The sequence below is a fragment of the Drosophila mojavensis genome, unplaced genomic scaffold (assembly GCF_018153725.1).
Source record: "Drosophila mojavensis isolate 15081-1352.22 unplaced genomic scaffold, ASM1815372v1 contig_80, whole genome shotgun sequence".
Lineage (NCBI taxonomy): Eukaryota > Metazoa > Arthropoda > Insecta > Diptera > Drosophilidae > Drosophila > Drosophila mojavensis.
This window is the reverse complement of record NW_025318906.1, coordinates 15,728,911-15,743,200: the sequence shown is the minus strand read 5'-3', so window position 1 is coordinate 15,743,200 and position 14,290 is coordinate 15,728,911. Positions and strand designations below refer to the sequence as shown.

The window sequence follows — 14,290 nt, the reverse complement described above, 5'->3', positions numbered from 1 at the left end:
CACATGTAAACACATAGACACTTGTTTTCAATGGAACTGCAAATAGCCTGAGATTCATTGTGAATTCGAATAATGATTACCCACAGGTCAAGGCCTCAAAGTCAAGTTCACTCACCCTACAAATATGAAGTCCATTTGCATAATGGATTAACCTATTTTTTAATATTATAAATTAAATAAAAGTCATTGGTTGAAACGTGTTGTATTTTGCTCAATTAAAAGCTGAAGAATATGCTCAAAAAGTTAATTTGCATATGCTTATAATTGATTTATCAAAAAACAATCCTGTGTTTTGCGTTTAACAATCTTTTGGCTTAAAATCTAGTATTAGAATCGACAGTATACGACCAAAAACACAAATAATGTAAAATGTTCTTAGCTCGGGAGACTATCGAATTATGCATGTATGTTGGTGAAAACTTAAAAAACTACACAACTTTTCGTCTTAAATTTAGAAATGAACATTCAATAATTATTTGCCAGCTGTAAACTTGGAAAGTTTCTCCAGCAAGCCAATATAAGAGGTGTGCTCGTGAGCGGTGGCTAGGTCGGAGAGTTTCTCGGCAAATTCATTGCTAATTCCCTTCTCTTCCAGAATGTTCATCAACAAATCATACAAATAGCCATCGAGCACATCTCCAGCAACTGCATACACTTTGTCGTTCCATTCGCCTTCAAAGATCGACATTTCATCGATAGAAAATACATCGTTATATTCACCCTCCTGTGCTTCGCCTTCCAAGTAGGAGCAAGTAAACGATAGGGTGGTGTTTCCCTTAATGATGTCCACTTCAAACTGAGGCTTGCTACGCATTTCACCCAATTCTGGTTTGTCGGCATTGGGATTAATTTCTGGTTCCTGCTCGCTGTCAACAGTGTGGTTCACATTGAAGCTAATGACGACCTTTTCCTTGTCCGTTTCCTTGGTCAGCTCGACATCGGCGCCACTGAGTTTCACGCTGAAGCCTTCCAGTGTGCTGGGCACAGTCTTGCCCTTTTGCACCTTGCGCTCAGCAATAATCTCCTCGGTAAGGAACTCGACCAGTTCACGTTCACCTGTGGATATAGACAAACTGTTGATTTAACTTCAATTTCAAAATATTTTTCTGGATGTCGTTAGCTGCACGTTTGTGAGGTTATGTAACCATGGAGAAACATGCGCCCATTTTTTATGAACATGGGACATGCTTTCTTTAATGAAATGCTCACCTTTAGTGTGCACATTGCAGCCACAGGTGCAATTGATGCTGGGCTTATGCACATTTAACACAGTAACGTGGTCACCACCCACCGCCGGCTTTTTGGTCATGTGCCACAGGCTGCGGGTAAAATCGCGTTTGCCCAATGCACCAGCTGTTGCGGTGGCCAAATTGGCAAATCGCAATGTTGCTGTCTTCAAGCTGTTCATCTTGTTATATAAGATATCAATTTATTATGATAATAATTGAAAAATGTGCTGCCGCTTCCGTGTTGCAACTTGCAATGGTCTTACATATGCCGATACCGATATACTTTAATAATAAATCGATATACAATTTACATAAAATATGGTTTTTCTTTTTAAATGAGGTGGCAACGCCGTTCTAGTTGGTGAGCTCGATCAAATGGATGAAAACATCAATGAAAAACTGCTTCTTCAAGTTGAGGAAGATGACACAGATCAGCATCCCTGTTGCCCGCATGGACCCACAGTGCTCTTTTATCGCCAAAGTCAACAGCCCAGCGATGGTTTCTATGCCTGTTCCGCTTACCGTAATCCTAAGCTTTGCTCCTTTCGCATGGATTACGAAAAATGGAAAGGTATCCAACAGAAACGAGTGCCAGATATACGCGCATATCCCCAGCAACAGAACGATGCAGATCCCGATCCCACTAGTCACCTGAAAGCGTTATCGCAGGACGATGTGCATGCCCAGTACTTTTTCGATCAGCAAGCCCTCAAATTCTTTGCAGATCAGTGTCGCTTGCTGAAAATCGAGTAAGTTTTAATATATCAGATTTTGTTTGAATTATGCTTTTACCTCTGTTTTTTTTTTAGTAAGGTGGTCTGTATGGGCGCGCCACGCCTACACTTTTACCTGCGTATCCATAAAATACAAAGTTTTTTGCTTGACTTTGATGAGCGTTTTAGTAAATACCTGAGTCCTCAGGAATTCTGTCTATACAACATGTGCAACAATCACTTTTTCTACCAGCGAGAGCCGTTTGAGAGATTCCTGAAATGCAATAAGTAATTATGAAATGGAACAGTTATAAATAGAATGCTAATTCCTTTAGCATTTTAGGGATGAACGCGTATTAATTGTCACGGATCCACCATTTGGCTGTAGAACCGAACTAATTGCCCACACGCTACGATCTCTGATGCGTCTCCATAATCGCCTCAATCAGCTGCCCGCCACGCCGTTGTCGATATTTTGGGTGTATCCATACTACATGGCAAACTATATAAGGCAGGATATGCCCGAGCTGCAAATGTGCGACTATAAGCTAAATTATACGAATCATAGTCGATATACGAATGTGGGCAACTCCAAGCGTTCCTATGGGTCGCCAGTGCGTGTCTTTACCAATATACCGCTTGAGCTGTTGCGCCTGCCGCCTACCGAAGGGTACAAATATTGTGATAGATGTCAACGTGATACGGCCATAGAGAATGTGCACTGCGATCGGTGCCGGAATTGCTGCTCGCAGAATGGCCAAACCTATCGGCACTGTCAGCTCTGCGATATGTGTGTGAAACCGAATTATGTCCACTGCTCGAACTGTCGCCGGTGCTGTCAACGTGTTGGACACGACTGTGGATTGTATCAGTCCATGCAGCACTGCTGGTTATGTGGCCAACGGGGCCACATTGAGAGTAACTGCCAAATCTGGTCGAAGCTCTCACGCCTGAGCAAACGACGGCAGTCTCAGCGGGATTGTTGCCTTATTTGCGGAGCGCAAAGTCATCGTGAAAGGAACTGCTCACGGCGCTGCAGTTACTTCAAGGAATTCGAATTTATGGGACAAACTTTGATAAAAGCACGAGATCGAAAGTTTATATTAACACGAAATAAAGCCAAAATGCGCAAACTTCCTAAATCATAGAAAAATATCGCTTCTTATTTTTTCTTGTTTAATACCAAATTCATTTGATCTTAACACTTTTTTTTGTAATTAAACTATTGAACTGCGTCAATGACAAAAGCGCGAAAGTAATGCACATGAACATGACCACCATAAATTGTGGAATGGATAATCTGCTACAAACTCCAAATTCAACGAAATTTGCAGCAAAGTAAATAGAAAATTTTGACAAATTATGTTTACAATTTAGTAGTTCATCAATTAACGACGGGTAACTTAAGCTTAGACAATAATTAATTTCAAGTGGAAAACACTAATGCCTCAACCAACGGAATGCGACTGTTTGATTGTTGTTGATGTTAATGTTTTGGCAACAGTTCACTTGAAATCTGATGACGTCGACAATTGGGTCGCGGCGCGCGTCCGTTGAGGTGAAAGTATTTATTTTCTAAAATGAACTGTCTAAGAACGGTTGTATTTTCCCCAAATGTGTAGCATGAAGACAGAGGCGATGAATAGCAACGACATAACCAGAACTGGAACTGGACCACTGTAAAAAAACACAAGGGAATGCATCAAGTAAACAATTCGCTATTGGTGAACGTCATGAATTTAGTTGAGGAGCAGTTTCGCTTACACTTTGATGCCGGGTGAATCGTCTGTGTAGAAACGCCACATACCACCAGTGCCTGCTCCACCGGGAGCACGACTTCTGGCCGCTGTTGTTGTTGTTGTCTTTCGTTGCTTTAAAGTGCTACCACCACCAGCACCAGCGCTACGTGGCGCCGACAATTTGCTGGGCGAGCGTGAACCGCTACCAACGGACGTCGAACTTGCAGGAGCAGGCTATAACAATCGACACCAGCAGTTTAGTATTTACTTTAAGATTTCATTACAGTTTTCACTTACCATTCTAATTTATGTGTTTAATTGTAATTAAAGGCAAATGCACACTAAGTCCGTGATTGCTGCGTGCTGACCTGGAAAAGTGTTGAAAGCGTTGAAATCAGTTTGACGTCTGCTCGTGTCAGTTTCGTGTTCCACGTCACCTGGCATTCACCCGTAAACGTAGCTTTGACAGCAAATACTCGATAAGTTTTCACAAATTTTCGATTACAATGAATATCGAAGCAATTTGATGGCGGCTTTTCCAGGTAAATCAATTTACCGAGTACAGACAGCGCCAACAAATTGCTAGCTGTGATGACATATGTATGCTATCGATATTATTATTTACAACTATCTAACTTTTATCTGTTAAAATGTTGTACAAGAAGCTAGAGCAGACATATTACTTTACTTTTATTTCCTTTGGTGATGTTAATATAAGATATGATTTTATTGATTTATGAAATTTAAGTAAAATATTATATTATTTTTAAGTTTCAAATTCTAATTGTATATATGTTGAATGGGCAATAATTTAAAATACAAATACAGTTGAAAGATATACAGTCTTTAATGTGGATTCCGTTAGAATTCAAATGCTCCAGAACAGCATGAGTTTATGAATCTGCTATTTATTTAATAAATACGTATTTAACAATTTATTATTATATAATTAGCATAGAACACTGTGTATAATAATTATAATAAATAAATATTTAAAATTATTGATTCGTTTAGCAGTTGATTTTCATCGCATTGTATTTTTATCGATTAGGTATCGATATCAATAGAAGCATACACATACTCTTTTTTGTACATCTCTAAGTAGTTTTTGTAATGGTAAAACAATATTAATTTTAATATTTAGCGCTGTGTGTTTGTAATTTCTTACTGGTTGCACGAACGGCGTGACATTTTGCTGCATCGTTGCTATGGTGCGCAAATGTACACCACAATCCGACAGTGACAAACATATACTTGAAGAGTAAATGCAATCGCTACATCGCAAAAGCAAAGAAAAAAAATAAATAACGAAAAAGGAAAAAACAAATATATGCGGAGAAAATAGTTTTGTGAAAATGGACGATATAGAAATAGAATATCTAGACGAATACAAAGACTTAGTTCTACCAGGTAAGTGTAATATTTGAGAATATGCTGCCCTATCTACGACTCGTTGAAATACGTTTTGTTTGTCAGGCATCAACACAACCAGCGAAAGACGCATGCAACAAACGTTGATTCGAGCGCCGATCAACAGACGTATATCGTCCGATTCAAGCGGTTCATCGTCCATAGATCCAGATATTTTTCAGAAACTATTTGACGGTAAATTTCTTGACGACGAGTTAATAACTGAAAGTAAGAGTCTCATATAAACGCCAATAAAGTTGATTTCTACTAAGCTGCTGCTTGTGTATTTAGGCGGTCCAAATGCGAAGGGTAGTCCTCGGCGTCGGGTGAGCTCTTCATCGAGCGACTGTAGCGATGCTCTGGCTGCATTGTACAATCGACAAAGCAGCAAAGGCAAAGGCACAAGACGTGATCGGCTCGATTCATATGATTCAATTGATGATTTGGGTAAGTGATTTTTTGTAAGTAATAGAGAACACTCGTTTAAAACTTGTTTTCTTAATTAGGTGATGCATTAATGGGCCCAACCCACAAATCGCTATCAAAATCAACATCGTCGCAGGCAGCAGCAAGAAAGACTCTAAGTCATAACGGCATGGACAGGTCTAAAATTACAAATAACAAGTCCCAATTATCTGCAACAAAGCGCAATAATCCAGAAAGCTTTAAGCATGAAATGAGGCCTAATGACAGAAGCAGCAGCAGTGGCTCCTCAAACCCGCCCATGGTGCACAAAAAGAAAGCTGTAACCATTATAAAAGCTAAGAAACCAGACTTGAAGCCACCCAAACATGAACCCAAAGAGGATCCACTAAGTAGGTATTTTATAACTACAGTCTGGCTTTTTGACTAACTGTGTGTAAATTGCAGACTTGCGAGAATTCTCTGATAACACAGACAGCGATTCATCTTATGAATACGAATCCGATTTCTATGGCTATGGCGATTCAGATGATGATGATGGCGAGGTATCGAAGCAAGTTATTGATATATCAACGGATAGCAGTACGGTGACATCATTGGCGGGTAAGTCGGAGTTACACAACTAGTTGATACTGCCAACCCTCTGATTATATTTATAATGTGCGTAAAACAAACCGTGTAGACACTGTGACACCTGTTGTTTCCGAAGACGAGAGCCTGAAGCAGCAGAAGCAACAAACACCAAATGCCCAAAATGACCGTCTTCAGGTGTATCTAAATAATCTAAGTAGTGCCGAAACGCCACCATCTAAGCATAAATATACAAGCACCGCAAAGAAATCGCACTCCCACGAAAAGCAGTCCAATACATTAGCACAAAAAGATCAAGATCAGGATCAAATTGATCAGGTGCAGGAAAAGGGTAAGTTTTTTCTAATTCTTTATATTATATGTTGCATATTTCACATTTTTCACTTATTTCGCTTTAATTTTTACAGCCGAGAAGCAACTTGACAGTCCCTCAAGCAGTAAAACTCAACCGAACTACTGCAATGAGATGGACAATGTATCTCCAGCTGATTATGTTGATGTTAACTTAACCTACGAAACAGTAGAACGTTTAAGCCTCAATCTTGCCGAGGAAATCATTAGTATTGATGCTGAGCGCTCCAAGGAGTTCGAACGTCGTTCTGCTTCCAAGACGCGCAGCTTATCTTCTTCAAAGAAAGTGACTCAGCCAACAGTTAGGTCGTCGCTCTCCAAAAGCCATATACGCAAACTCACCTACTCTAACGAAAAGTTAGATGAGAAATATCCGCTAATGCACACACTTCGTCGGGTCAAAAGTTGTGGTGGCTTCCCGAAACGTGATCTGGAAAGACAACCAAAGAACAGGGCTGCAACCACAGAGATACAACTCACGAATGAACCATCATCGTCACCGAAAAATCTTGTGGAAGCACCTAAAGAGCAAGAGCCAAAAGTCGAAATTGAAACGAAACCCCAACAGGAGAAGGTAGTAAAACGTGGGCGTGGTCGACCGAGAAAGAACAAAGCAGAGCCAGCTAAGCCTAATCTGTCACAAAATCCCAATCTAACTGTCAGTGTAGAGGAAAAAGTAAATTCTGGGTGCACGATTTCTGAATCAAAGTCTTCGAACGAAACTTTGAAGGAAGCGCAACACGAGTTGAAAATAAATGACAAAGCAAAAATCATAGAAACAAATATTGATTCAACTTCTGCAACAAACGAAGGCAATAAAATTGAATTTAAAGCTACTCAAATGGAGGCTGATCATGAAAAAGATAACTCAGAACGGACAAGTGCTGGGATGTGTCTGAATATAGACGGTGCGCTAAATAATGCGAAACCATGTGGAAACGAAGGGGAAAAGGAAACTGCAACCTTGAGTAAAGAAGAAGCAAATGAAAATATAAAAAAGTCGAGCGCTCCGAAAATTAACGAAATTGATATACACAATCGAGGAAAAGTAGGCCGAGACTGTCGAGATGAAATTGAAATCCCAGATGACAACAAAATAAATTCGACTGATATATCAAAAAAGAATATTAACAGTTCGGTTGTAGACAAAAAAGATAACGAGCAGGAAACTGATAGACCGGATGATGACAAAATGGAAAAAGTTGATAAAGACGCAACTCAAATAATGAATCCTGAGGCATATTGTGAGAAAAGTGATAAGGAAGTGACCGCAGATGACGTTGATAAACAACTAAGGTCAGATTCAAACGTGGATTTAGTCAAAAAGAAACGTCGCTCGGCAAACACATCGAGAAGAAGCGAAAGTCGTAATGCCAGACGATCGCGTAGAAGTGATGCTGATTCCTCTGGAACTGCCGCACCTGCACCACGGCGCAGTAGTCCTCGGGTGACAGAAAAGTCACCAGCTGGAGGAACTCAAAAGGCTGATAAAGAAAAATCTAAATCTCATTCAAGCGCTAAACCCCCCAAAAAATCCAAAGAAATTAATATTGTGGACCCAAGTTCAGAAAACTTAAGTCATAAAAAGTCTGCAAAGGGCAGACCGTCACACAGCTCCAAATCAACAACAGCTAAAGCTAAAGACAATTCCACAACGCATAGGAAATCGCGGAGTACAAAGTCTAAGCCAAAAATCGAAGAGTCGCCACCCAGGCAGATGGAGACTATCGAATCAAATTTGGCCGCAATGATGGAATCTGTATCACTTCCATCCGATGGTGATTCCAATGAAGCAAAGACAATTGATATTAAACAGAATTCAGAAAAAGATATTGATACTCCCACATCTTCAGATACTCACATTAGAATAGATGGTAAGACTATAGAATCCTCAAGGGAGGCAGCATTAACTCAAACATTGTCCGATCTCGAGCTACTTACAACATTGGATTTAAATGAGAATTCAACTTATAGCGAGCAGCAACCAAATATTCCAGATACCCCTTCAATTCCATCCATTAATACTACTGAAGATCAAAATGATTTATACAAATCTCTTGATTTGGATATTGTAGTCAATAAGCAGGAAAACTTGTGCGAGGAGTCGGTCGTAGCTAAACAGCGTGCCGCAGTACCTCGTGGATTAAGAGATCTCCTGCAGGAAGCAGGAACTGAAAGACAACACGAGAGAGCAGGAAGTCGTGCCCGATCCACGCGCTCCAGGGTGGGGACGCCCATTCCTCCAAAGTCGAGAAAGACTAGGATTAAGGAAACTAAATCATCTGAGACTCCAAAGAAAGAGCAGACTAATGACAAACCAGAAACGAAATCAGATCACACTGCAACCTGCAGCGAATTGCCTATAGAGAAGCAAGAGAATGAAGTTCCCAACTTAAATCGAAGTGAAGCCAGTCAAAACATCAGTTTTGATGCAGTTGAGAAAGCCGTTGCTACGGATCAATCAGAACATCCAACTGTATGCAATGATATTCGACATGCAATTGAAAAAGGTAATCAGGCTTGTGATCAGAGTACACCCAGCACTTGCTCCTCGAACAGTTCATGTCGTAAGCTTCGCATTCTAATTAAGAAACCAGTGCCACGCTCTAAAATCAATTTTGGCCAACTTGAAAATGTTGAGCATGCAGACGATGAGTTGGAAGATCCCACATATCCATCAGATCAATCAGTTTGCCATGATGTAGGAGATAAAGCGACCGAGAGGGAGCCATTGAAGAGCCTACCAGAAAAAATCACTGGAGAGGATCAACTAAATCTCAATGAGCAAGCAGAAAACGCAACACATATTACAGTAGATCAGCAAAAAGATCCAGCTACAGCCGATACCAAAATTAGTGAAGAGGACTCAGTTCTAAGGGATGCTAAGGATAAGCTAACTGACCAGGAGACGGCTAGCATGAAACAGCAGCACAATGAGAAGGATGACGCATTTGGGGAGGAGAAGATAGCTGCTGAAGAGCGTCAACTTGATATGGCGATATCACAACAACCAGAGCAAGAGGCGTCTTCTCAGCTGGCAACTCCCAACGAACAGCAGCATCAGCAATCGGACCAAACAGCTGCTGAACCTATGGAACAATCAGCGGATGAGCAGCCACGGACTACAGTTAACATTGATCAATTATGCGCAACGGAAACAACAGGTGTCATGGAACATGTCGATGAGGAGGAGTGTACCGATACTGGGAGCTCCAATCAGATGGATGCCTCTGAACCAGATGGTTAATAGCTATTCCAATAATATAAACTTTAAACTTTTCCCATTTCATTTTGTAGCTCGATCTCTAATGTTCAATTTTCGTTTTTCTTCTAATCTCTTGTTTTTTTTCATCAGCCGCTAAGCGCAAACAAATGTTGCAAGCGAAACATGCGAGTCGCAGCATTGCGATGGCGCCACCAGCAGTACCCAAATCGGAGCTATCTAGTGGTAAAGGGGGTAAGTATCTTGTATATATATAATAATATCAAAATTAATAAAACTCTCATCCTTTCACAGTCGTGCGACGTCCAGGAAGGCTCATCAAGCTGAGTGATCAGCCCAAGCAGAAGCGTCGAAAGTTGGCAGTAATGCAGAGTTCTTTGGAGGACAATAGTAAAAGTCAATTAGACACACAGGTATCGCCCTCTTCCACAAATGAGGCTATGGAGGAGCCAGGAGGCAAGGCCAGCGGCAAGCATATGCTAGCTGTCAACATGAGATCCCCGATTAAACCATCCCCACCAGGAGTCAGAAAGTTGGGAAAAACGTTAACAGCGACAAAGCTGAGCAAGAACGATGAGGTGAACAAGACGCCGCCAATTAAATCTAGTTTATCAGCATTATTGAGCGACGATGACTCCATGTCCATCAATAACACAGTAATAATAACGAAAACGCCAATAACAAATACGACGGAACCGTTCAAAAAGGTGGAAACGCCAGCATCTCCTGCTGTTGGCATCAACATATCCGTTTCATTGCTGCCTGATCCTAACAATCAGACGAGTTCGCCGCCCAAGAAGACAATGACTCAGGCAGAGACGGCAAAGAAGCTGATGTCGCTTAGTGCGGCAGCCAAGAAGGAGGAATCATCTCCAATAGCAAAACAATCTGTAGCCTCGCCTATCGCACCAAATTTGCCTGTGCAGTCTGCTGAGGCTGGCAAAAAGATGAAAGCCCGTAAGTCGGAAACAGATAAGCGAACTCCAAAAACACCTTTATCTCGAATAGCAGGCAAAGCAGCTTCCAGCGCAGCCAAGAAGAGTCCAAAGCCAACAGAAGAAGCAAGTGAAATGGCGAAAGCTAAAGAGCCAACAAAACCAGCTGCGATTGTTAGTCCAATAGTTAATAGAAAATCCTTGCCACAAACCCATGCGAAAAAGCTGGACACACACACTAATGAAATATCTGCAGCTCCGGTAGAAGCAGCTGGCATCAATGAGGGCAACGAGGCGAGCGAATCCATAGCTGCCGAAGAATTAGTCGAAGCTCAGGACACGCAGAAAAAGGATTCGCGAAAGTCTACGGGTCAGAAATCGCTTAGAAAATCCAAATCCAAATCCAAGGAAGTACTAGCGGTGGCAGAGGCAACGGAACCAGCATCATCAGAATCTATGCCATTGGCAACAAAAGGCCCGTCGGAGTCGCGGGATTCGTCGACTGAGCGTAAGAAGCGCAAACCGCGTGTGACAAAACAGACGAAAACTGTGACGCCGATGACACGCGCCTGCAGCCATGCCCGCTCTTTGGCTGCCACGCCCACACCGTCAACACAACGCAATCCCTCCAACGAGCGACAGCCACTCACAATGCCCCCACTCGTCCCACTGGCATCAAAGCCACAACGACAAGCGCGCAAGAGTCTAAAACAGACCAAAGCCGAGGCGCAGGCGCAGAGTCGGGGTCAGGCTGAGTGCTCTGAGCCGGCGAAAGCTACACAGTCGCGGAAGCGCAAGCCTCCGGCCAAGTCTCTCGCAGGCGGAGCGAAACGCTTAAAGGAACAGCCAGCCATGTCAGAGACAGCTGTTGCGTTCCCAGTGCGTATCACAGCGGCTGCCCTTACTGCTAGTCGGACATCAATTGCCGAGCCAATGGCAGCTGTACGGCCACTACCGCCTCTAGTACCAATAATGCCGGCAAAGCTAGTGCAGAAGGAAAAGGATTTGCAGCTTCCGCCTCAGCCCTTGCCGCCAAAGCTGCGCAAGTTGCGAGTGCGTCTCAATCGATCCGTGATACCCAATTGGCTCAAGAGCCTGAAGCAAGCAGAGCAAGCCGCCCAGCGCTTGGAGCCTGCGACAGCTACAGCGCCGCCTAGTGCCACAACTGCAACAACAAGTGCAGCTCCAAAGCAAACAGAGCCTCTCATCAGCAAATCCCAGCCGGCTGCGCGTAGGCCACAAGTGAAAATACCAATTGTCAACTCTGTGCCGCTTCCAGTGCCTCTGCCAGTGCTGGAAGTGAAGCCGGAGCTGCCCGAAATGGAGGAGGAACCACAATCCAACAACAGTGCAGCCGCAGCACCAGCGCTGCACTTGGAAATTGATGTTCCAGTGCCATCCATAGCTCAAGTTGCGGCAAGTATATCAAGCAGCCAGACCCCCACCAGAGTGGAGCCAGCAGCGATGGCGCAGCCGGGAATGAATATGGCTAGCAGTGCGATCAACGCTATCAGCAGCCATGCCAACACCGCCATCGCACCCGCCCCTGCCCCTGCTCCTGCTCCTGCCCTTGCCCCTGCCCCTGCCCCTGCCCCCGCTAACACCAGCGGCACCACCAGCACCACCAGCTCAATACCTCCAGCGAATGTCATCAGCGATCAGAATACGTTCGGCACAACGAAAATGTTTTCGTTTTTGTATCCATCACGCTATCAGCGCTCCTACAGCCAAGTTGGACTGGACTTTTGTTGCCCGAACCTGGACGGGCCGATGCAGGCCATTGATCCGACGCGGCTGCACTCGAAAGCGGAGGTGCCGGTGCTAGAGTTGCCCCAGTATATGGTCATATCGACAAAGATTATCTCGAGGCAGGACAAGAACATACCGCCAAAGGTGCGCGCCAAGCTGGAGCAGCTGGCGGCGGCCAGGGATGCCGAAACCACCAGTGCCATACCAACGGTGTTGCCAGCGGCGACAGCTGCCGTGGCCACGCCCCCAGTGCCAGCAGTGGCGAGCAGTGCGCCGCCAACCATGAGCCATGGAGAGACGGTTGCCAAGCAGCTACCTCCACAGAATACAACCTTGGCCAAGAATCCGCCGCCGGCAAATGTTACACCTGCTGCTGCTAATGCAGCTGCAGCACCGAAGATACTCTCCTCGCCTCCGCCCTTAACTGCAATCAGATCAGCGAAGAAATCATTACCATCAAGGGGCATGCTGCAGTTGCCGCCGATTTGTCCCACTGACAAGATGCGCACGGATCTGCAATCTCGTGTGCAGCTCTTCGATCATGTGCTACAAGGCCTATCCCGACGAGCTGCAGTGATGAGTGTATTGGAACGGCAACAAGTCATCGAGAATATTGTGAAGACGAGCGCGCTGCTGCCGGTTGATGTGGAGATGGCCATCAAACTGTTGGAGAGCTATTCATATTGCTTGTATGCAGTCAACAGTGCCAATGCTACTAGGAATCACGAACAACGTCAGCAGCAGCAGCAATCGACAGCCGCAGCCAGCACATCCAACTCCAGAGCGGCAGGTGTTGCTGCTGCTGCTCCTGCTGGTGCTCCTGCTCTTACTGCTAGTCCACAGCCGGGAGCCTCGAACAGCACGCCTGTTTACGATGCAAGTAATAAGATTATTGGCTATCAGTATAAAACTCCAAATATGTCCATGAAATCATCGCGCGGTACATTCGTCAAAGTGACACCATCCTCAACAGCAGCTGGATCAGGAGCATCATCACCCGCAGCAGGAACAGCAACACAGCAACGTGGACGTCAAAGTGCAGCCAGCGGCAAGGTGAGTCGAACTTCTCTAAATAATCCTTGTATAGAATACTAATACTTATTTATTCAATTACAGGTAGCAAGCGTCAACTTGGTGTCACCCACAGTAGTGCCTACGCGCGTGGCAAAGAGAGTAGGGTCCGGTACCATGATTCCCTTTAATCCATCGCCAGCGCAAAAGACCTATGCAGGGCGCTCCACGGCGGCGTCAGCCAGAAAAGCTGTCGCCACAGCGGACAAAGCGGCGCCCGTGGGCGTCGTCAATGGAATGCCCCAGCTGGGAGCGGTGCCACAGGCAGCGTTAGCCGAGGACAACATGAATCGTACCAATCTGTTTATTGTAAATCAGTTGATGTCGCAGCAGGAGGAGTGCATATTGCCCGATGCAATTGGTACAGTAGAAACTGCTGCTGCCGACATCAAGGGTGAGCTTGAAGATGCCGAAACATTAACTTAATTCATACAAATATATTAAGGAAAAGAGTAATTATAAATACACCTAAAGTATGAAAAGTATTTTAAGCTACTTTACCAAAAGTAAGATGATGAAGCCCATATTTAGAATACAAATCAACATATGTAAAACATTAATTTCGGGCTGCAAAAGGCTTGTTAAATTTCCACCTTTGCCTATACTGCTAGTTTTTTTTAAAATAATAATAAAAAAAATCGCTAAGTGAGCGCATATGTTATAAATTTTCGCTGTTATCATTGTATCAGTATCAAGTGAAAAAGCGTTTGTTTACTAGCAGCAAGTTGGCAGCACCCAAATTTAAATACTCAAAATTGGTTAGTTCAGTGAACTCGCATTAACTTATGTTTGTTTTTTCATTTATTGTGATCTGCAAAGTTCATAAACTTCCAAAAACTCCAAATGAATTATTAGT

At 43.7% G+C, this 14,290-nt stretch overlaps 4 protein-coding genes across 5 annotated transcripts; 2 read left to right on the top strand and 2 right to left on the bottom strand.

Annotated features, from left to right (window-relative positions):
* Positions 1 to 186: 186 nt before the first annotated feature.
* Positions 187 to 1,511, bottom strand: LOC6580117 (complement component 1 Q subcomponent-binding protein, mitochondrial). The gene is made up of 2 exons (XM_002005949.4): positions 1,210 to 1,511; positions 187 to 1,056 (listed from the first exon to the last, which is right to left on the bottom strand). The coding sequence occupies exons 1-2, from the start codon at positions 1,406 to 1,408 to the stop codon at positions 473 to 475; spliced, it is 783 nt and encodes a 260-aa protein (XP_002005985.1). The 5' UTR covers positions 1,409 to 1,511; the 3' UTR covers positions 187 to 472.
* Positions 1,512 to 1,574: 63 nt separating this feature from the next.
* Positions 1,575 to 3,095, top strand: LOC6580116 (rRNA N6-adenosine-methyltransferase ZCCHC4). Its single transcript, XM_002005948.4, has 3 exons — positions 1,575 to 1,978; positions 2,039 to 2,230; positions 2,286 to 3,095. Exons 1-3 carry the CDS (start codon positions 1,605 to 1,607, stop codon positions 3,088 to 3,090), a joined length of 1,371 nt encoding a protein of 456 aa, XP_002005984.1. The 5' UTR covers positions 1,575 to 1,604; the 3' UTR covers positions 3,091 to 3,095.
* A 6-nt stretch (positions 3,096 to 3,101) lies between these two features.
* On the bottom strand, positions 3,102 to 4,095 carry LOC6580115 (protein transport protein Sec61 subunit beta). Its single transcript, XM_002005947.4, has 3 exons — positions 3,979 to 4,095; positions 3,707 to 3,915; positions 3,102 to 3,619 (listed from the first exon to the last, which is right to left on the bottom strand). Exons 1-3 carry the CDS (start codon positions 3,979 to 3,981, stop codon positions 3,532 to 3,534), a joined length of 300 nt encoding a protein of 99 aa, XP_002005983.2. The 5' UTR covers positions 3,982 to 4,095; the 3' UTR covers positions 3,102 to 3,531.
* A 663-nt stretch (positions 4,096 to 4,758) lies between these two features.
* On the top strand, positions 4,759 to 14,099 carry LOC6580114 (proline-rich protein 36). 2 transcript variants are annotated; one of them, XM_002005946.4, is made up of 10 exons: positions 4,759 to 5,091; positions 5,158 to 5,319; positions 5,383 to 5,538; positions 5,598 to 5,906; positions 5,962 to 6,117; positions 6,197 to 6,436; positions 6,513 to 9,698; positions 9,812 to 9,913; positions 9,974 to 13,416; positions 13,480 to 14,099. In XM_002005946.4, exons 1-10 carry the CDS (start codon positions 5,037 to 5,039, stop codon positions 13,858 to 13,860), a joined length of 8,190 nt encoding a protein of 2,729 aa, XP_002005982.2. In that variant the 5' UTR covers positions 4,759 to 5,036; the 3' UTR covers positions 13,861 to 14,099. The 2 variants fall into 2 exon arrangements, with proteins under 2 accessions (XP_002005982.2, XP_015019585.1); XM_015164099.3 differs by lacking the exons at positions 6,197 to 6,436; positions 6,513 to 9,698 and having other exon boundaries at positions 4,762 to 5,091.
* Positions 14,100 to 14,290: the final 191 nt, after the last annotated feature.